We start from the raw sequence: 23,430 nt of genomic DNA, 5'->3' as shown, positions 1-23,430 counted from the left end.
CTCAATCTACCAAGAAGATATAGAAGTCATAAAGGAGTGTGTACCAAACAAACCAAAATAAGTGAAACTAAAACTGATATAACTGAAAGGAGAAAAAGCAAATTAACAATTATAGGTGGAGACTTCACCATCTCTCTCTCTCTCTCAAGAACTGATCAAAGAGGGGCACCTTGGTGGCTCAGTTGTTAAGCAACTGCCTTCGCTCAGTCATGATCCCAGGTCCTGGGAGGGAGCCCTGCGTTGGGCTCCCTGCTCAGTGGGGAGTCTGCTTCTCCCTCTCCCATTTCTGCATATGTTCCCTCGCTTGCTGTCTCTCTCTGTCAAATAAATAAATAAAATCTTAAAAAATAAAAGATCAAAAAACTGAACAAAGAACAAGGCAGAAAATAAGCAAGACTATAGAAGAACTGAATGGCATTGCCAATGGAAAGAATCTAGTCTCTACATTTATAGAACATTCCATCCAACAACAGCAGAATCCACATTCTTTCCAAATGACGATGGGACATAAACCGAGATAAACCATATCCTGTGCCATAAAGCAAATCAAGAAATGTAAAAGAATTAAAATCATACAGTTTGTGTCTCTGACCACAGTGGAAATAATTAGAAATAACAGAAAGGTAATAGGAAATTTTTCAAATACTTGCAAACTAAACTTCCATATAATCTATGGATCAAAGAAGATATCTCAAGGGAAATATGAGAATATACTGAACTGAATAAAAATAAAGATAAAACATACCAAAATTTGTGGGATACAACATAGTGCTGAGGGAGAATTCATTCAGTAATCTAACCTCAGAACACAGAAAAAGAAGAGCAAAACAAAAAATAATGTACTTATAGGAAATGAAATTGAAAAAAGAAAAGTATTAGAGAAAATCAATGAAATGAAGAACTGGTTGTTTGAAAATAACCACTGAAACTGACAAATCTCTAGCAAGACTACAAAGAAAAAGAGAGGACACAAAATACTACTATCAGGAAAGAAACAAGGAAAATTACTATTCATTGTACAGACATCAAAAGATTAATAATTAAATACTATGAAGAACTCTCACACAAATCTGACAACATAGAGGAAATGGACTAATTCCACAAAAGAAACAAACTTCTATAACTCACCCAATATGAAACAGATAATTTGAATATCCCTGTAACTACAAAGGACATTAAATTCATCATCTAGAAAACTTGCCAAAAAATAAATTTCCAGGCCAAAATGGTTTCACTGGATAATTATACCAAATGCTTAAAGAAGAATTAGCATACCATCTATATAATATTTTCCAGAAAATATGAGAGGACAAAAGCCAATATATTTTATGAAGCTGGTGTCTTGATACCAAAAATAGACACAGTGCAGAAAAAAGTACAGATCAACATCCTTCTTGAATATAGATGCAAAAACTTCTTAATAAAATATCAGCAAATAGAATTTAATAACATATAAAGAGACTTATATACCAAGATCAAGTGGAATTTATTCCATGGATAGAAAGTTGGTTCAGTATATGAAATCAATGAAAATCAATCAATATCATCCACCACATTAACAGGTTTAAAGAAGAAAATCACATAATCATACCAATCATTTAACAAAGTCCCACAACCATTCAATACCCATTCACAGTTTTTAAAAAAATAGAGACAGAAAACTTGCTGAACTTGATAAAGAGCATCAACAAAAACCCAATGGCTGTCATTTTACTTTATGTGAAAAACTTCATTCTTTTCCTCTTAGATTAGAAACAAAGCAAAACTTCTGCTTACCCCATTTTTTGTTTGTTTGTTTTCAAGTAGACTCCATGCCCAGCATGGAGCACAACAAAGGGTTTGAACTCATGACCCTGAGATCGAGTCAGATGCTTAACTGACTGAGCCACCCAGGTGCCCCTGCATTCCCCATTCTTAGTCAACATAGTGCTGAAAGTTCTAGTCAAGGCAGTAAAGCAAGAAAAAATAAAAAGCATCAGAATGAAAAGATCAGAAAGGAAGAAATAAAATAGTCACTATTTTGCAGATATGACTGTCCACATAGCAAATTTCACAGAATCACAAAAAAAATGTCCTTAGGTCTAATAACTGATTTCATCAAGGTCATAGGATACAAGATAAATATACAAAAGTTATTTTACTTCTATATACTAAGTAATGAACACACAGACATCAAAATTAAATATATAGTACCATTTACAATTACACCCAAATGATGAAATACTTAGGTATAAATCTAACAAAGCACATTGAGAACTCACATCCTGAAAACTACAAAGCACTGATAGGAGAAATGAAAAAAAGTTCTAAATAAATGGAGAGACATACTGGGCTCATAAACTGGAAGTCTTAACGAAGTAAAGATATTAATTCTCCTCAAGGTAATGCACAGATTGTGGTATAATAAAAATACATTTATCTGGTCCTTGTCCCCAGTTTCTGGCACAGAGCTCCTAAAATCCCTAGAATTTACTGAGCGATAGAAATATCTTTTGTCACTCATAAAGAACACGTCTGAGTTCATGCTAATGAGGTGACTTAGGGTGGGGCCCCTAGATTGCTTCTGGATAGGAGCTGGTCATCAGAAAAACAGGGATTAGAGGGTTAGAATATTCTGCCCCACACCCAACCTTATGGTAGGAAAAAGGGGCTGGAAATTGAGTTTAGTCACTAATGGCTGATGATTTAAACAATCACACTCATGTAATGGAACCCCATGTAAAACTCCTGAAACAACAAGGCTTGGGGAACTTCTGAGTTAGTGAACACATCGACTTGCTGGGAGGGAGGTACACCCAGAGAAGACATGGAAGCTCTGAACCTCTTCTCCTACAGGTTGCCCAATATATCTCTTCCATTTGGCTATTCCTGAATTGTATCATTTCTAATAAAGCTGTCATTATAAGAACAATGCTTTTCTGAGTTCTGTAGTTCCGTTTAGTGTATTACCAAATGTGAAAGGGAAAGAATTTGTATCAGCTGGGCAGAAGGTAGGTAGCCTAGAGAGTTCCTTTGAGCTGGTGTCTTAAGTGGAGGGCAGTCCTATGAGATTGAGCCTCTAACCTGTGAGGTCTAGGCTAACTCTAGGTAGGTAGTATCAGAACTGAACTGAACTGTAGGACACCCAGTTGAGGTCAGAGAACTGGAGAATTTGTTGTTGAATCTACATATTTGATGTCAGAAAAAAAAGCACATCAAGACTTAACACAACTCTTAAGATACCAGGAAGATTTTTTTTTTTTTTTGTAGATAAAAACAATGTACTTCTAAAATTTGTGTGGAAAAGTAAAGGATCTAGAATAGCTAAAACGGTTTTGAAAAAGAAGAATAAAATGAGAAGAATCAGTCTCCCCAATTTCAAAACTTATTATATAGCTTGTAATAATCAAACTGGATAGTAATGGCAGAGGTACAGACACATGGATCAATGGAACACAAGAAAACCAGAAACAGACCCACATAAATTCATCCAACTGCTTTTTTTAAATCTTTTTTAAAAAAAGATTTTATTTATTTATTTGACAGAGAGATCACAAGTAGGCAGAGAGGCAGGCAGAGAGGGCAGGTTGCCCTGCTGAGCAGAGAGCCCAATACGGGGCTTGATCCAGGATCCTGAGATCATGACCTGAGTGGAAAGCAGAGGCTTTGACCCACTGAGCCACCCAGGTGCCCCTCTCTCACTGTTTTTTGGCAAAGGTCGGAAGCAATTCAATGGAGGAAAGATAGTTTTTTAAACAAATGATGCTGGAGCAGGCAGATGTCCATAGGCAAAAAAAAAAATTAAACTTGACCTAAGTCTTACAGTTTATTCAAAATGAACTAATATCTAATACATGAGATAGAAATGTAAAATGTAAAACTTTTAGAAAAAAAATAGAGGAGAATATCTTCAGGATCTAGAGCTAGGCAAAGAGTCTTATACTTGCCACCAAAGTATGATACATAAGAAGAAAATGTAGGGGTGCCTGGGTGGCTCCGTGGGTTAAAGCCTCTGCCTTTGGCTCAGGTCATGATCCCAGGGTCTTGGGATAGAGGCCCACATTGCGGGGGGAGGGGTGTCTCTGCTCAGCGGGGAGCCTGCTTCCCCCCCCCTTCTCTGCCTGCCTCTCTGCCTACTTGTGATCTCTGTCAAATAAATAGTTTTTTTTAAAAACCTTTAAAAAAAAAAGTAATAGACTGAATTTCATCAAAACTAAAAATGTCTGCTCTGCAAAAGACCCCATTAAGAAAAAACAAAAACAAAAACCAACAACTACAGACCTGGAGAAATTATTTGCAAACCACCTATCTGACAAAGCACTAGTATCTAGATTACTAAAGAACCCTCCAAACTCAATAAGAAACAAACAAATCCAATTAGAAGAGGGCAAAGACATGAAGAAGGCTTTGGTCAAAGAGTATATATGGATGACAAATATACTCATGAGAATGGGTTCAGCATCATAAACCATTAGGGAAATTCAAATTAAGACCACAGTGTGGTATTACTTCATATTACTTCATATTACTCTCAGGATGGCTAAAATTAAAAATGGTGACATCACCAAATGCTGTCGAGAATGTGTAATTTCAAGGGCCTATAAAAGTAGAAAGGGAGGCAGAAGACTTGGGGTCAGTGTTGCAATGCCAGAAGGGCACAACCCATGCTTGCTGGCTTTGAAGATGGAGGAAGGGGCCAGGAGCAAAGGACTATGAGTGGGCCCTAGAAGTTAGAAAAGGCAAGGACACAGCCTCTCCCTACAGACTCCAGAAAGGATGGACGTCCTGCTGTCACCCTGATGTTAGTGCCAGTGAGACCCATGTCAGACTTGTGACTTACTGAACTGTAAGATATGATACTTTGTTGTCTCGAGCAGGTAAGTTTGTGGTAATTTGTCATGGCAGCAAAATTAAGCTAATACAGTCTGATTCCATTTTTGTGGCATTTCTGAATGACAAAGTTACAGAAATGGAAAACCGATCATTGACTGCCAGGGGTTAAGGAGGTGAGAGGGCAGAGGGCTATGCGTAGGCTCTAAGAGGGCACCACGGGGGTTCCTGCGCTGGTGGAGTGAATCCATGACAGTTTCCAGCCTGTGATATTGTACTAGTTTCCTAAGATGCTACCCTTTGGCAGAAACTAGGTAAAGGGTACGTGGGAACTTCTCCATATTATTTCTTATTAGAAACAGCATGAGAATCTAAAGTTATTCCAAAAATTTAATTTTAAAAATCCAACAGATTAGTATCTTCTATTGGGGAAGAGGGAAAAGCTGTAGCACCTGTTTTATCTCTGGTCACTCACATTCTGCCAATCTTTCCACCTACACGATCCTCTCTGATCTCCAGCAGGGACTACCACTGCCCCCAGTTTATAGCGAGTAGCCTGAAGTTCACAGGTGCTAAGCAGCTTGTGCAGATCATCACGGGAGGGAAGGAGTAAAGGGACTTCTCGCGGTCCCACCAGCCCTCGCTTCACCAGCCACATTCAGGCTCCAGCTCCCAAGCCCCTGCTTGTGGTTGGTTCTGAGGGCTGGACAGAACGGGCCTCCGGTGTGCCTGATGCCAGGCAAGGGCGGGGATGGGGTGATGGGTGGTGAGCCTGGAAGTTTAGTGGGTGCTGCTAAGATGGTCTCAGCCTGCTTTGCAACTGGCTACAACCAGCCCTGAGCAGCATTACCAGACCTATCTAGAGTTATTCTTTTGGTATTGAAGAAATGCCTCAGTTGAGATCTTACACAGCAATCACCTACCTATAAGATGTGCAGAAGAAAGGTTTTTCTCTACTCTAATAACAATTTGGCAATATATGATGAGAATATGTATTCCTCTTACCTACAGCCTACAACCCACAACTCAGCATTTCCACCGCTAAGGACTCACACTTGTTCATGGTGAGACACACACACACAAGGTTACGGCTATCTTAACTTGGGTAGTGGTTTTGACACGTATTTGTCAGAACTCATCAAACTCAACAATTACAATCTGTGCATTTTATTATAGCAAATTAAACCTCCCTAAGGAAGATATTAAAAACAAGAATGCTCATGGCACTGATGTTGGGAACAAAGGCCAAAGAAAAAATTAAATGTCCTTACTACTTACAGACCATTGACAAGTCCTTAAAACAGGCAGAGTGACTTTCCTCCAGGAGCTCAGCCTTGACGTTGACACTTGGCTAAGAGCAAAAGGCAATCTCAGCCTGACCCCCCCCACACCCCCCACACCCCCCCCCTGCCACCCAGGGTCCTGTGAATCTACTTTAAACAAATGGAAATTCCTTTGGAAACTTCCTTCTTCTCTACCCCAAGATATATGTTGGCAGTCATCCCACAAGCCTACAACCCACTGATACACATCTGAAGGGTCTCATGACTGAGGTTTTTACTAAACAGCAATAAAAGACCTTTTCCTAACAATAGCGAGCCCTCTCAGGGTCCTGGAAACCTTGTTCCCAAAATACCTGGGAAGCTTGTACTGTCCCTAACCCCCTCCCAATTTGAAAGTATAGAATGGACCACTCCTCAGGACCTCAGTGCAACTCTTCTTGCCCAGGGACGCTGTCCCTGTGCTTTACACTAAGACCAGTTTTGCATAGAAGACATCTCAAGAATGCTTTCTCCACTGTCTGCTCTGAACCCCATTTCCACACCAGCAACATTGCTTGTAACAGAAAAATGGAGAAAAGTCTAAATGCCCAATAGAAGGAGCCCGGATAAATAAACTATGGTGTATCCACATAGTTGCCTTATGAAGGTAAGTACACCAGGGCACTGTTCAACCCAGATGAGTCTAGGAAACTTAACACAGAATGAGAAAGCATGCTGCAAGAAAGCACACTATTCATATAAAATTTTATCACAAGTGCATAGCAACAGCTGCTGGTGTCCTATTCAATGCTCAGTCTTCCTCTTCCTACAAATGGGACCTGATCTCATTCAGGGAGCCACTTGCTAACACACTTGATTTGTCACTCTTCCTTGCAGCTTGGTACAGCCAAGGAAACTCAAGCAGAAGTCAACAGCTTGGGGCTTTGCATAAAGCTATCACCTCCTTATGGCCTAAAAAGGGCAGACTCAGCTGGTATGAAACTGGCTGTATATTGTCCCTCCCAATTCCTTCTTCTTGGAATGCAAATGAAATGCCCAGAGATGCAGCATCCATTTGGAGGCGATAAGCTCTAAAACTAAAAACATGCAGTATGCCATCATACTACAGATGACAGACTGAAGAGCCAGGAAGAGCCAGGCCCCTGACCACATCATGGGGCCTCTATCCCAACCCCAGCCTACCTACCCTCAGACTGCCTGTTGGAGGAGAGAAATACCTTCCTTTTGGCTGAGCCACTGAAGTGAGGTTTTCTGTTACATGCAACCAAAAGTAGGCCCTACCTGCCATGGTGTCAAACAACACTGCAAAGTGTCACTAATACAATTATGTGTTGTCAAAGGGTAAAGAGATGTGTGAGAATTAAAACACCTAGCGTTGGGGGAGTGATTTTCTCTGGAGGAGGTGAGACAAGGAGAGCAGACTGGAGTGGGGAGCAATGGGGGGGCCTCAATGGGAGAAGGTGTGAGGCATCCCAGTCTTCCTCAAGAGTCAGATGCACTGCATTGGTGGGGTGTCACCAGAAGTGAGCTCAGAATGGCTTGGACTCCTGGTGGTTAGGGCTGTATCCTAAAGACTGAGTCCATATGACCTGAGTGGGGCTTCGGTTTCTGTATTTTGAAACAGCTTCCTAGGGGTTTGTCCTTGTCGTCCTAGCCAATATGCTTATGAGCTTTACATCCTACAATTCACATTATAAAATACTTATTTAATTTCCAAATATAAAATTATATCATGATACTAAATGAACAGACTTAAAAAAAATTTTTTTTTATTAACATATAATGTATTATTAGCCCCAGGGGTATAGGTCTGTGAGTCGTCAGGCTTACACACTTCACAGCACTCACCATAGCACATATCTTCCCCAATGTCCATAATCCAACCACCCTCTCTCTACCTTCCTCCCCCCCATCAACCCTCAGCCCTCAGTTTGTTGTGAGATTAAGAGTCTCTTAGGCTTTGTCATGAACAGACTTTTTAAAAATGATGTAATTCCCCCCCTGGACCCTGGGGATTCTGCTGTGCACCCTGTGGAGACATGCTCTACTCTGACCAGTCCTTCTAGAAAGACTGTATAACCATCCCCATGTCTTCCAGAACCCAAGAGTCCATAATCCCTACAGATTTGATCATAAGAAGCCATAATTTGTTTGGGCAGGTCCAGTATTCTCAGAAATATACATCTGCATAGCTGGAGGGGCTACATGACAGGGGGCACAGACAGCTCAGGCGTCAGGGAACGGCAGCCGCCCATAGGACAGAACCCACTGGTATGAGTCATTTTTAAGAAAGACTCTTGTGTTGCCTCTGGCGCCATTTCTAGGCTGATGCCTGAGGACACTCACAACCAGAGTCAGGCACCGGGCTGGGAGGTTCATTCATCTTCCTGCTAAGGCACTGTGTCTGGAACCACACAGAAAACGTGTCCCCACCCCACCTCTCCTCTTCAGACAGAATCTGTTTTCTGCCCAGAAGGGGACCCAGAATCACCCATCTGCCCTTCCATTTGAAAGGTGGGGATGTGGAGTTTCCAAAAGGAGGTGCACCATACCCCAGGTGTCCCTGCAAGTTAGTATCAAAACTGGGATGAGAACATCTCTCTCTAGATTCCCAGACGTTATATTTTTCAATGAATGTTTTAGACGGAATACTAAATCTAATGAGCTTCCTTTTTTCTTTGCCCCCAAACTTTCAAAGAGCATTGTTTTCAACAACAAATCTTCAGATCATGAGGCAGAATTGTAGAAAGGCTCAAGGGCGGGTTTCACTTCCTGTGTGGAGGCAGCCTGCCCTGTACTAGAGCCAGTGGAAAACCAATCCCCCAAAGAGGCAGCCCTTGGGAGTCCATGAATATTCATGACTTCACTGTGCATTCACTAAGTAGTGCGGAGACAGAAAACAACTTCCAGCAACTTGGAGTCCATGTTCTAATATTCTCCACTAAGACAGCTTGTTCTGACTTGTTAAAAAAAAAAAAGATACTATTTTCAAAAACCATAATGAGGCCAGTCTACTCAGGAGCTAGAACAAGCCCTAAAGCTTAAAATAGCAAAACAATTGCTTCTCCAAGATAAACAAGGCTTTCCTTTGTGTGTCTAATGAGAGGCAAGACCACAGAGAAGGCAGATTCTAAGACGTTTACTGTCCCCGAATGTTGAGGTAAATGGAGCTCGGCCACCCCTCCAAAAAAGCAGATTATACAAAAAGAGATCTGAGAGCATCTGCCTGATTGTCAAATGCCAACCTGAGACGTATGTCCTGAGGGCGAGCCCCCTTACCGAGTGAGCTAGGGGAGGACACCAACAGTGTGAAGATCAGATCTAGCTGGGGCCTTGGCTCACTCTACAGGCGCCAGACAGCACCTTTGAAGGAACCGACTGAGAAATACCCAGAAGACACAGTAATGACTAGGTACAAGGAGACACAGGTGCATAGAATTTGCTGTCATCAAAGTCTATAAATTGAGATAAAATGAAATGGGTTTTCCCCAAGTGTAAGTTTCTCCAACATTGTTAGTTTTTGGTGTAAAACTTCTGTAAGGTTTTGGTCCAAACATAACATCAACATCTGTCTCCTCTCTCTCTTTCTCTCTCCTCAGCTGGTCCTCCCCAAACACCCCCAAGACGCATGGAAAATCCATTTTACCATTAAGTGAAAGAACTCTGTAGGTTTTTCTATGACATGTATAAGACATAATCACTCTTTCTCCATTTATCAAAATTTTTTAAAAAGATTTTATTAATTTATTTGACAGAGAGAGAGAAACAGCATGTGCTTGGGAGCACACAAGTAGGGGGCAGCAGAGGGAGAGGGAGAAGCGGGTTCCTCGTTCAGCAGAGAGCCCATGAGGGGCTCATCCCATAACCCTGGGATCTTGACCTGAGCTGAAGGCAGCCGCTTAACAAAAGGAGCTACCTAGCTGTCCCATTTATCACTCCGAAACACCAGAAACTTGGGGAGCCTGGGTGGCTCAGCCAGTTAAGCATCTGCCTTAGACTCAGGTGATCCCAGGGTCCTGGGATCGTGTTCTCCTCCCCCCCCCACCCCCCCTCCCCCCACCATGGGGCTCTCTGCTCTGCAGGGAGTCTGCTTCTCCCATATTCTCTCTTTCTCTTTCTCCTCTCTTAAGAGCTCTATCGCTCAAGTAAATAAATAAAACACCAGAAACAGGGCTTCCCCAGCAGGTCACAGCCACAGATCCTAATGGAATTCTTAACCCCGGCCAGGAGGCATTTTCAGCCCTCAGCTGGAGGCAGAAGGTCTAAAACACGGGTGAAGAGACAGAGTAAGTGACAGAGTAAGTTACTTCCCAGTTGGGGGTCAGCACAGGCCCGGAGTAGATGATGTGGAGAAGTCAGAGCTTCCCTCAGGGTACCTGGGTGCTGGCTCACACCTGCCACCAAACAGGAAGTGTCTGGGAGCCGGGAGTGCCTCGGGAGCTCCCGGGAGCTCCCGGCGGGTTCCTGGTGTTCCCGGGGCCACCCGCAGGCACACACACTCAGACAGTCCACAGTTAATCCAAGAGACAAAGCCTCATTGTGTATCCACTGCAGCCAGAGGGCTTCACTGGGGAAACCTAGATTCAGCTGATAAAAGGGAAAGGGATTATCTGGAGGCTTTACATTAAAAATTAAGAAAACCAAAACAAATACCACCACAACAACAAACCACACCCACTCTGGAGTAGTGTTCTGTGGGAAAAGTTGAGCAGGAATTGGACTGCATTTTTATACCTTCCTGAGAGGCACATGACAGGAAGCTATTCCCGTAGTATGTTAAGTCTGAAGTCAACAAGCGAAGGTAATGAGGCGAAGGGGGGTGGGGGGAGAGGTGGCAAGGCAGGCCCTGCCTCACCGGACAAGCCACAAGTGATAGGCATTAGGTTCTGCAAGCAAGGACGAGGAACAAAGCCCTAAAACGCAGCGACGAGGGGGTGGCCCACAGCTCTGTTCTCATATTTCAGGCTGCAGCTTAGGATACATTTCAGCGAGAAAAGAACCTTTCCCCCCAACACTTTTTGTCTGGGAGAAACATTACCCCAAAGTTTGAGTTCAGAAGAATGGAGAACCAAAAGCAATGATGGCTAATATTTTGGGAGCATTTACCGCGTGCCCTTAGCTCATTTGATCCTCTTGCCAAGTTCTGTGACTAGTGAAGAGACCCACGGTACCAGAGAGGAAACCGAGGTCCCGAGTTACCCATGGCCCTCAGAGCTCCCCAAAGATCAGCCAGCAGGGCGGGACAAGGAGCCGGGCTTGCTGCCTACCCAGCCCGCACACCGCCTTAACATTTGCATCCAAGTCCCAAGAAACTCCTGTGGTGAACCTGCTTTTTTCTAATTTTCATAATCATTAACCTCCTGCTGAGATGCATACCAACCCAAAGCCATGCAGTTTGGGTAATATCAAACCAGTGACAATGGGCCAAAGGCAAGGCACTCAGGGTCACAACTAACAGGATATCGGGCAACCCACCTCTGCTATTCATGTTAACATGAAAAATCAGCTTTTGACCTGTTTTTTTCCCCTCTACTTGGAACAGTTAAGAAAATATAAAATGTCAATATTGTTTTATTGGGTTAATACAGTCCAAAAATTGATCTTCTATCAATGCCCTAAGTTTCCTAGTGACAAAATCACTTTGGCATCACAGCAAAATATAAGACTGTTTTCTATCAACCAAGCCCCAAACACAAAGGCATGGGAGGTGCAGCAATTCTGTGTCTGGGTGAGCCAGCAGGGGCAGAGAAGGGGAGGGGCACATGGTGAGACCCACAGGGGCCTAGCCCTCTGACACCAGCCAGATACTCACTGAGCACTGACGTGGGTGAAAGCACCGTGCCATCTCACCATCGGGTAGTGAAAAGTGTTCTTGGGAAAATAAATTCAATGGAGAGACAGAGTAGGTGTGTGTTGTGTAACTCTGGTTGGGGTGGGAGTGAGGGAAGGCCTCTTCTAAGACATCTGAGCTGAAACCCAAGAAGAAGCCAGCATGCAGAGATCTTGGGGGAAAAGATTCCATTTGGAGGGACTATCCACTGCAAACGTGCTAGACAGATGCTTGTGGCTGGAGCAGTGTGAACATTAGAAAAGGTAGAAATGGGGCAAAGGGAGTGGGAAGGCTCTTCACATCCCTCAAACCCTGGGAGGAGTGGGAAGCTGCTGGAGAATTTTAAAGAAAGGGACAACACAAACACAATCCAATTCATCTCTCTAATTTCATTCTGGGTATAATGTAGGAAGCCGTGGTTATACACGTGTTCATTTATAGGTAAGGGGAATCAATATCCTGGGCTCAGCTTTTCTACCTGGTAACATGTTCCCAATTCAAGAGGAACTAAAGATTCAACCTGTTCATAACTTACTGGTCCTGCTGGTAACTTACTGGCCCTGCTCCTTTGATTATCTGGAAATTATTTCTAAAAATAAAACTGAGAAGTTATTATTAATTTTAAACATATCTGTGTTCCAGTCATCACTTCCAAAAAGAGGATCCAAATGACTTCTTTAAAACTATTTATTTTTAAAATGTGTCCTGCTTACTTCTAAAAAGCATTTGAGCCCATTGTCATAAAGCTTGTAAACAGCGGGAAGACTTAAAGTTCTCTAGGGGGAAAATACTTACAATATGTTGTAATATGGGTTCCTGCATCCTATAAGCTTGGGAAGGAAATGCTAATGTTGAAGGGTTTTAACCTTTAACTTTTAAACAATTTGTTCTAAGGACTGAGTTCAGCTGTAGGTACTGCTTCATGATGGGCTGAGTCCTTCACTTTTTCCACTTTTATATTTTTCCTCTATCCTCTCCCTGGCCCTCTAGACAGCCAACCTTTGCCTGGTTTCCCTGCTCACTGGCTCCCCCATCCAGAGACTGAGCAGAAAGGACATATTGGGAAGTCTGATGACCATGGTTCAGCAGTTTCAGTTCTCTGTGTATGTGTGTTTCTTCATGGGATGGTGTTTGTGTGTATGCATCTGTGTGTGTATTGGGGAGGGGGGAGTCCGGGGTTAAAGTGATACGTAAATTTTAATTATTTATCCATTCCCCTCCATTGCATATACACACATCCTCACCTTGTCCCTCTTCCTCCCACTTCCGCTAAAATCTTAATTAAAACTGGACAAAGGTTCTAATTTCGATGTTTAGTCTCTACCCATAGCATTCTTACTTCTGTTCTAATTCTGCCACTGGGAATCCCAACCTTTGAGCTTTCACAAGGTAAGATATAACACTGTCAGACATCTCACTGATTAGTTCAACATAAAACCAGAAAGTAGGGTGCCTGGGTGACTTATCTGATTAAGGGGTGGACTCTATTTTGGCTCAGGTCATGATCTGATATGGACCCCTGCATCAGGGTGGACATGGAGTCTGCTTAAGATTCTCTCTCTTGGGCACTTGGGTGACCCAGTCAATTAAGCATCTCCCTTCAGCTCTGGTCAGAATCCCAAAGTCATAGGATTGAGCCCTGCATCAGGCTCCTTGCTCAGTGAGGAGTCTGCTTCTCCCTCTGCCTGTCTCCTTGCTCATGCTCTCTCACTCTTTCTCTCTCAAATAAACTTAAAAAAAAAAAAAAAACCAAAAAACTCTCCTCCCTCTTCTCCCCCTGCCCCACCCCCCAGCTCGCTCTCTTTCTCTTATTAAAAAAAAAAAAAGGTTAAAGATAGAAGAAGAACTGGAGAAAATTTTCATTTTTCCTGCTTGGTGGGTTTAGCAGACCTTTTAGGATTATCTGACTAAAGCTAATTGTCTGCTACAAAAGGTTTTTGATAATTGGTTTTTTAAAAATTTGGAGAAACACACCATTTTAAAATATCTTTTAAGCACCCAAACTGTCGCTTTTGTTGCTTTTCCCATAATTTTCACATTCACGATACCTCCAAGACTATTTATGGTCAGTCCTGGGTAGTAACAAAATTGAACAGATTTGCAGCAGATTATGAAAAATGGGATCTGGCAGAAATGCTAAATAATTTTTTAGAGTTTGGTGGGGGTGGAGAATGGTTCTTTGATTGGTTTGGCTTTTGATGTTTGCTTCAAATTGCTCTGTGGCCCCAAATTATAAATTGCATATGTAATTTAATGTGTAACAAGAGGGTTCACTGCTTAAGAATTTTTTATTTGAGCACCTGAGTTTTCAAACAAAAATCTCAAAGGAAAACATTTAAGTAAATTGCTTAACTATAAATCGAACTTTCCAAGTATTCTTAAAAAAATATCTTGGACCCTTATTAGGTAAAACCTATTCATCCATGTTCATGGTCAAAAGAGACAAAAACCACATGCTGAATGGAAATAAAAAACTTTTAACTAAGAATGTATTTATTCAAAATACCCCCCACACACCATTTCTTTTTCTTTTTGGCAAAACCTGGTTAGGTTTCTCGCAGCTTCCTCAAGAAATGCATCAGCGATCAAACTTTTAACTTGTTTCTTAGCCTCCAAACAAGTTGTTGATGCAGAATGGAACCCTCCTTAACTGGCCTCCACTTACCAATCTAGAACCTTATATTGGAATGTGACCGTATCAGGACAAACCTAGACGCGGTCCAAGCACATTAGATTCTGTTCAGCAATAACAGGGGTTAAAAGAATGCTTCCCCTAAGTCCAGGGTCCCCACACTCACAGGGTGTCCTTGCAAAGAGGTATTAACATTACCTATAAGGACCCAGTGGGAGCAGACTGGACCGCTGTTCCTCCCTGTTGGTCTCCCGTCCTTGGTCGATCGCAGCACCAGGAATGTGATCCCAACTTCCCAAGGCTGCTAGTCTCCCTCGGGAGATGGGGCCCGCGGCTCCCAGAACTACTGCCAGAGCCGGGGTCCAACCAAGCTACGGTGTCTAGGGGAAAGTTTCCAGCGCATTCCCGACCAGATCTGCGACCAACATTCCTCTGGAGCAAAAAGTTCAGGACCAGCAGCGCGTCGGGCCGAGCTTGATTTCCTCCACTGCGGTAAAGGGGAACCCTCGGTGCCCACCCCTACCTGACTCCACCGGGACGCGCACCCACGACCCATACCGAGTGCCCCGTTAGTGGGCTGCTGGGGTCCCTGCGCTCCACTCTCTGGCTCTCCTGGGGCGTGCGGAGGTGTCTGCAAACTTGCCCAGCAGCCCGGCGCGCCCCCGTTGGCGCGCACCCTTCCCCGAGCTCCGAGGCGCCAGCCCCCGGCCCTCAGCGCCTGGCCCTGGGCCCCGCGCACTCACCTCCATTCCAGAACGCCGGGAGGAAGAACCACAGCAGTAGCGGCAGCAGGGCCCGCCCCATCCCGGGGCTGCGCGTCTGGGAATTCTCTCCCGATCGAGGGACAGACAGACGTCCTAAACCTGACCCGTCCCGGATCCAGCGCGCCACCAAAAAAGCCCAACGCTGCGGTCAGGACAGCTAACCCCGAAGTGCCCGGCCGAGCCGCGGGCAGGAGGTGCCTAGGGCCGAAAGGGGCGGGCCGGGGGCCGAGTCCGAGCGGACCCGAGCCAGTTGGGGTGGGAAGGGGGCGGGAAGGAGGGCGGGCGGAGAAGCGGGCAGCCAAGGGGAAGGAAGGGGACCGAGCCGGACAGTAGGGGCGGGTAGGGGCGGGCCATGGGCTGAGCCTGGGCGGCCCGGGATGGGGGGCGGGAGTGGAGAGAAAGGGAGGGGACTGAAAAAGAGGGGAGGGGCGGCCGGAGGTGAGGAGGAGAAAGAGCCCGGCCGGAGTCCAGCACTTGTGGATGGGAGAGAGAGAGCAAGAGGGGAAAATGTTGGAGGGGAGTGGAAGGCTCCCGAGGCCTTAGCCAGACCCAAGAGGAGGGTGTAGCACCTTGGGGCCGCGGCGATCCCACAGTTCAGACGTGCAAGACATAGAAGACCCTGGCGGTGACGTTCCCAGAGGCGAAGGCGACTGTGGCACCGCTTTCCACTGAGCGCCGCCCCCTGGGTACCTGGCCGGAGGTGTGAGCCTCGGCCCTGGCGTCGAGGAGCGCACTGCCTCCGGGACGAATCCTTTACTGCGCCCCCCTGAGGAGTCAAAGAGAGATGAGGCTCAGGAAAGGAGATGAACATCAAGGGAAAAGCGCACAGCAGGAGTGGAAAAGCAGCTGGAAGCTATAAAGTGTGGAGGGACCAAGAGGAAAGCCTCAGAGAAAGTTCATTATAAAAGAGCTCTAAGCCACTTTTACTAATAATTGCAACAGGAGCTTACACTTACATATTTTCTTAAAGGAATCATTTTTAGGATGATTATCTTATTTTTAAAGATTTTTTTTTTTTTTTTTTTGAGAGAGGACGAGGGGCAGCAGGAGCCAGAAGAGAGAATCTTAAGCAGATTCAGAGCCTCATGGCTCCATCCCATGGCCCTGCTGAGATCACCACCTGAGCTGAAACCAAGAGTGGGAGGCTTAATTGTGCCACCCAGGTGCCCCAAGATTATTTTTGACAACGTTAGCCAGATTATTGTCATTTCTCTGCTCAAAACTCTCAAAACTCTACAGTGTTTCCTGCTTTTTTGCTGCATAATGGCTGAAGGCCTACAAAGTCCTAGGGGATCTGGTCCCCTCTCCCCTCTGACCTCATCTCCTTGCTCCAGTTCTATTTATGCTGGTTTGCTGTCAAACAGTCCCTGAACCTTAGGCTGGCTGGCCTCCTTGGATAGATTTGGTTGTAAAGAGACAACAAATCCAAATGGATTTAGGCAGGTGGTTATACTGACAGCAAAAGCAAAATCAGCATGGTGTCAGCTCCTTGTGTCCCCAGCCCCATAGGAGGACACCAAAACAGAGGGGCCAGATGTACATACTCGAGCAGTGGGGGGCTCTAGAGCACCCAACTCTAAACTATTGCCAAGGGGTTGTATGGACTTCCACTGGGGCCTGCAGCTGTATCCTTCAGGGGAGGGGGAGGCATGGAGGGAAGAAGATGAAAAGTTCTGTGCTCAGCTAGAACTATGGAGAAGAAAGAAAAAAGGCTTGCCACAATGTCCCTGCCTTCCAAGAGCTGCTCACCAGGCTTCGCTGCTCTTGTTCCAGGAGGAATCATACAGCCATCTGTCAAGACTTGGGTAACACTACAGTCAAGCCCTGCCTACATGCCTATGTGGAAATGTGCAGGGTCACCAGAGCACCTCAGCAGGATCGTTCTAGAATTTTCCTACTGTAGTTCATATACAGTAGACACTCTGCCAGAGCAGGGTATTACACCGACTGTTTGCTCAGAATGCTCTTCGTCCAGACTCACACCCTCTTGGTTAACTCTACTCCTTCAAGTTTGCTCAAACCTCTCTTGGTGAGGCCTACCTTGCATATAACATTCCCATATCTATTTCTATGTGACATATCACCCCAAAGATAGTGGGGATAAAACAATAGCCATTATATTAGAGTCATGGATTCTGTGGGTCAGAGATTTGGACAGAGTACAGGGAAGATAGTTTATCCCTGTTCTCCCGTCTCTGCTGGGATCTTAGCCTCAAATGGCTGGGGACTAGAATCATCTAGAACAGGGGTCAGCAAACCAACAGCCTGCCAACCTATCGCCTGTTTTTGCAAATAAGCGTTCTTGGAATACAGCCATTTGTGCTGCTTTTGTATTATGACAGCAGAGTTGAGTAGTTGTGACAGAGTTCATATGACCTTGTGATCTGGCCCATTTAGAAAAACTTGGCCAACCTCTGGTCTAAGGGCTTGTGCTGGGACTTGCACTGGGATGACCTGAAGACTAAGGTCAGAGACCAGAGCACTTAACAAGGCTTCTCTATGATGGCCTCAGTGTAGTTGGGAGTCTTGCATGGTGGTTTGGGCCACCAAGAGCAGGCATTCGCTCTGGTGAACAAGGTAGAAGCTGTAAGGCCTTCTAAGACCTATAGCCTCAGAAGTCATCTCATTCTACTTCACCAGACTCTCTTGATGGGAGCAGGTACGACCCTACTCTCACAGGGAAGAGCCGTAAACCCCCTTTCACCTCTTGATGGTGGAAGTGTCAAAGAATTTGCAGCTATGTTTTGTAACTTCCACAAATAGGAAAACATAGCTAAAATGTGGGATATCAGCTCTATTGTATTAATTTCACACAAGCCATGCATCTAAAAGACGTTGGGATTTATTTATTTATTTAAATATTTGAGTTTTTTAAATTTTTTTTTTATTTTTTTAAAGATTTTATTTATTTATTTGACAGAGAGAAATCACAAGTAGATGGAGAGGCAGGCAGAGAGAGAGAGGGAAGCAGGCCCCTGCTGAGCAGAGAGCCCGATGTGGGACTCGATCCCAGAACCCTGAGATCATGACCCGAGCCGAAGGCAGCGGCTTAACCCACTGAGCCACCCAGGCGCCCCGAGTTTTTTAAATTTAAATCAATTAATTAACATATGGTTATTAGTTTCAGAGGTAGAGATCAGTGATTCATCACTCTTACATAAAACCCAGTGATCCCTGCATCATGTGCCCTCCATAAGGTCCATCACCCAGTTACCCCATCCCTCACTCCAGTTCCCTCCAGTAACCCTCAGTTTCTTTCCTATCTTTAAGAGTCTTTTATGGGGGTGCCTGGGTGGCTCAGTCAGTTAAGCATTGTCCTTTGGTGCAGGTCATGATCCCAGGGTTCTGGGATTGAGCTCTGTGTTGAGCTCCCTGCTCAGAGGGGAGCCTGCTTCTCCCTCTCTCTCTGCCTGCCGCTCCCCCTGTTTGTGCTCTCTCTCTGTCAAATAAATAAATAAAATCTTAAAAAAAAAAGAGAGAGAGTCTCTTTTAGTTTGTCCCCCCCCCCCAATTTCATCTTGTTTTATTTTTCCCTCTCCTCCCCTATGATCCTCTGTTTTGTTTCTTAAATTCCACATATGAGTGAGATCATATAATTGTCTTTCCCTGATTGACTTATTTCACTTAGCCTAATATCTTCTAGTTCCATCTATGCTATTGCCAATGGCAAGATTTCATTTCTTTTGCTGGCTGAGTAGCATTCCATTTATATATACCACTTCTTATTTATCCATTCATCTGTTGATGAACATCTGGACTTTTTCCATAGTTTGGCTATTATGGACATTGCTGCTATAAACATTGGGGTGCAGGTGCCCCTTTAAATCAATATGTTTGTAGAAAAGTATTCTAGAATATGTATGTTTTGTAAACTTAGGTCTTAGTAATTTAAAAATAAAAAATAAATAAAACCTCCAAAAAATAATCGATGTATTTGTATCCTCTGGATAAATACCTAGTAGTGCAATTGCTGGGTCATAGGGTAGCTCTATTTTCAACTTTTTGAGGAACCTCCATATGGTTTTCCAGAGCGTCTGCACCAGCTTGCATTCCTACCAGCAGTGTAAGAGGGTTCCCTTTCTGCACATCCTCGCCAACATATGTCATTTCCTGACTTGTTCATTTTAGCCATTCTGACTGGTGTAAGGTTGTAACTCCTTGTGGTTTTAATTTGCATTTCCCTGAGGCCAACCAATGTTGAGTATTTTTTCATGTGTCTGTTGAGCATTTGGATGTCTTCTTTGGAGAAACGTCTGTTCATGTCTTCTGCCCATTTTTTTTAAAAAGATTTTATTTATTTATTTGACAGAGACAGTGAAAGAGGGAACACAAACAGGGGGAGGGGGAGAGGGAGAAGCAGGCCTCCCACCGAGCAAGGAGCCTGATGCGGGGCTTGACCCTGGGATCATGACCTGAATCGAAGGCAGATGCTTCATGACTGAGCCCCCAGGCGCCCCTCTTCTGCCCATTTCTTGATTGGATTATTTGTTCTTTGGGTGTTGAGTTTGGTAAGCTTTTTATAGATTTTGGGTACTAGCCCTTTATCTGATAGGATATTTGCAAATATCTTCTCCTATTCTGTCGGTTGTCTGTTGGTTTTTTCGACTGTTTCCTTCCCTGTGCAAAAGCTTTTTATCTTGATGTAGCCCTGATAGTTCATTTTTGCCTTTGTTTCCCTTCCCTTTGGAGACATGTCTAGCAAGAAGTTGCTGCAGCCAAAGTCACAGAGGTTGCTGCCTATGTTCTCCTCTAGGATTTTGATGGATTCCTGACTCACATTTAAGTCTTTCATCCATTTTGAGTCTATTTTTGTGTGTGGTGTAAGGAAATGGTCCAGTTTCATTTTTCTGCATGTGGCTGTCCAATTTTCCCAACACCATTTGTTGAAGAGATTGTCTTTCTTCCATTGGATAGTCTTTCCTGCTTTGTTGAAGATTAGTTGACCATAGGGTTGAAGATCCTGACTTCTCTATTCTGTTCCATTGGTCTACGTGTCTGTTTTTGTGCCAGTACCACACTGTCTTGTTGATTACAGCATTGCAATAGAGCTTGAAGTCAGGGATTGTGATGCCACCAGCTTTGGTTTTCTTTTTCAACATTCTTTTTGCTATTCGGGGTCTTTTTTAGTTTCATACAAATTTTAGGATTGTTTGTTCCAGCTCTGTGAAAAAAGTTGTTGGTATTTTGATAGGATTGCTTTGAATGTGTAGATTGCTCTAGGGAGCATAGACATTTTAACAATATTTGTTCTTCCAATCTGTGAGCATGGAACGTTTTTCCATTTCTTTATGTCTGCTTCAATTTCTTTCATGCATATTCTACAGTTTTCTGAGTAAAGATCCTTTGCCTCTTTGGTTGAGTTTATTCCTACATATCTTATGGGTTTTGGTGCAATTGTAAAATGGGATGGACTCCTTAATTTCTCTTGTGTCTGTCTCCTTGTTAGTATATAGAAATGCAACTGATTTCTGTGCGTTGATTTTATATCCTGGGACACTGCTGTATTCCTATATGAATTCTAACAATTTGGGGTTGGAATGTTTTGGGTTTTCCACATAAAGTATCATATCATCTGTGAAGAGTGAAGGTTTGACTTCTTGTTTGCTGATTTGGATACCTTTTATTTCTTTTTGTTGTCTGACTGCTGAGGCTAAGACTTCTAATACTATATTGAACAACAGGGGTGATAGTGGACATCCCTGCAGTGTTCCTTAGCTTAGGGGGAAAGCTCTCAGTTTTTCCCCATTGAGAAGCTGTGGGCTTTTTGTACTTGGCCTTTATGATATTGAGGTATGCTCCTTATATCCCTACATAGTGAAGAGGTTTAATCAAGAAAGGATGCTGTACTTTGTCAAATGCTATTTCTGCATCTCTCTCTTTTTTAAGATTTTATTTATTTATTTGACAGATGGAGATCACAAGTAGGCAGAGAGGCAGTCAGAGAGAGACAGAGAAGCAGGCTCCCTGCCAAACAGAGAGCCAGATGCGGGACTCGATCCCAGGACCCCGGGATCATGACCTGAGCCCAAGGCAGAGGCCTCAACCCACTAAGCCACCCAGGCGCCCATATTTCTGCATCTCTTGACAGGATGATATAGTTCTTGTCCTTTCTTTTATTAATGTAGTGTATCATTGATTGATTGATTGATTTGTGGTTATTGAACCACCCTTGCATCTCAGAAATAAATTCCACTTGGTGGTGGTAAATAACCCTTTTAATGTACTGTCGGGTTCCATTGGCTAGTATCTTGGTGAGAATTTTTACATCCATTTTCATCAGGGATATTGGTCTGTAATTCGCCTTTTTGGTGGGGTCTTTGTGTGGTTTGGGGATCAAGGTAATGGTGGCCTCAGAGAAGGAGTTTGGAAATTTTCTGTCCATTTCTATTTTTTTGAAACAGCTTCAGAAGAATAGGTATTAATTCTCCTTTAAATGTTTGGTAGAATTTCCTTGGAAAGCCATCTGGCTCTGGACTCTTGTTAGTTGGGAGATTTTTGATTACTGCTTCAGTTTCCTTGCTGGTTATGGGTCTGTTCAAGTTTTCTATTTCAGAAAGGCTTTTGTTGTATTTTATTCCCTCTTAGGACTGCCTTTGCTGCATCCCAAAGTTTTGAACAGTTGTATTTTCATGTTCATTTGTTTCCATGAATTTTTCTAATTCTTTTAATTTCCTGGCTAACCAATTCATTCTTTAGTAGGATGCACTTTAACTTCCATGTATTTGAGTTCTTTCCAAATTTTCTGTTATGATTGAGTTCGAGTTTCAAAGCATTGTGGTCTGAAAATATGCACGGAATGATCCCAATCTTTTGGTACTAGTTGAGAACTGATTTGTGATCCACTGTGTGATCTATTCTGGAGAATGTTTCATGTACACTTGAAAAGGAGGAGGATTCTGTAGCTTTAGGATGGAATGCTCTGAATACACCTGTGAAGTCCATCTGGTCCAGTGTGTCATTCAAAGCCCTTCTTTCCTTGTTGATCTTCTTCTTTGGTGATCTATCCATTACAGTGAGTGGAGTGTTAAAGTCCCCTACTATTATTGTATTAATATAAATGTGTTTCTTTAATGTTATTATTAATTGGTATATATAACTGGTTGCTTCCATGTTAGAAGCATAAATATTGACAATTGTTAGATTTTTCTTGTTGGATAGACCTTTTAATTATGATATTGTGTCCTTCCTCATCTTTTATTACAGTCTTTAGTTTAAAATCTAACTTGTCTGATAGAAGGATTGCTTCCCTAGCTTTCTTTTGATGTCCATTAGCATGATAAATGATTTTCCACCCTCTCACATTCAATCTGGAGGTGTCTTTGGGTCTAAAATGGTCTCTTGCAGACAACATACTGATGGGTTTTGTTTGTTTTAATCCAATCTGATACCCTGTGTCTTTTGACTGGAGGTTTTAGGCCATTTACATTCAACAACAGTAGCTGTTGAAAGATATGAATTTACTGCCATTCTATTACCTGTAAAATCACTGTAAAATCACTCTGTTCCTTTCTGGACTATATTACTTTTGGGCTCTCTCTTTACTTAAAAAATTCCCTTTAATATTTCTTGCAGGGCCAATTTAGTGATCACAATTCTTTTAGTTTCTGTTTGTTCTGGAAGCTTTTTATCTCTCCTTCTATTCTGAATGACAGCCTTGCTGGATAATGTATTCTTGGCTGCATATTTTTCTCATTTAGTATCCTGAATAATCATGCCAGTCCTTTCTGGCCTTCCAGGTCTCAGTGGATAGGTCTTCTGCCAGTCTAATATTTCTATCTTTGTAGGTTATGGACCTCTTATCCTGAGCTGCTTTCAGGATTTTCTCTTTATCTCTGAGATTTTGTATGTTGAAGTGTTTACCTATTTTCGTTGATTTTGAGGGGTCTCTATGTGCCTCCTGGATTTGAATGCCTGTTTCCTTCCCTAGATTAGGGAAGTTCTCAGCTTTACATTGTTCCAATTATCTTCTGCCCCTCTCCACCCTTTCCTCTTCTTCTGGGATCCCAATTATTCTAATATTGTTTCATTTTATGGTATTATTTATCTCTCGAATTCTCCCCTCATGATCCAGTAGTTGTCTATTTCTCTTTTTCTCAGCTTCTTTATTCTCCA

General features: G+C 43.3%; 1 protein-coding gene across 1 annotated transcript in view; it reads right to left on the bottom strand.

Annotated features, from left to right (window-relative positions):
* The window catches only part of MERTK (MER proto-oncogene, tyrosine kinase), a 112,459-nt gene extending 96,943 nt beyond the window's left edge, over window positions 1-15,516 (bottom strand). The window contains exon 1 of the mRNA XM_059405602.1: window positions 15,298-15,516. Within this exon, the coding sequence (XP_059261585.1) occupies window positions 15,298-15,358 (61 nt within the window). The 5' untranslated portion in view covers window positions 15,359-15,516. The remainder of the gene's footprint in view (window positions 1-15,297) is intronic.
* Window positions 15,517-23,430: the final 7,914 nt, after the last annotated feature.

The sequence above is a fragment of the Mustela nigripes genome, chromosome 7 (genome assembly GCF_022355385.1).
Source record: "Mustela nigripes isolate SB6536 chromosome 7, MUSNIG.SB6536, whole genome shotgun sequence".
NCBI classification, from domain to species: domain Eukaryota; kingdom Metazoa; phylum Chordata; class Mammalia; order Carnivora; family Mustelidae; genus Mustela; species Mustela nigripes.
This window is presented reverse-complemented; position numbering and strand designations above follow the sequence as displayed.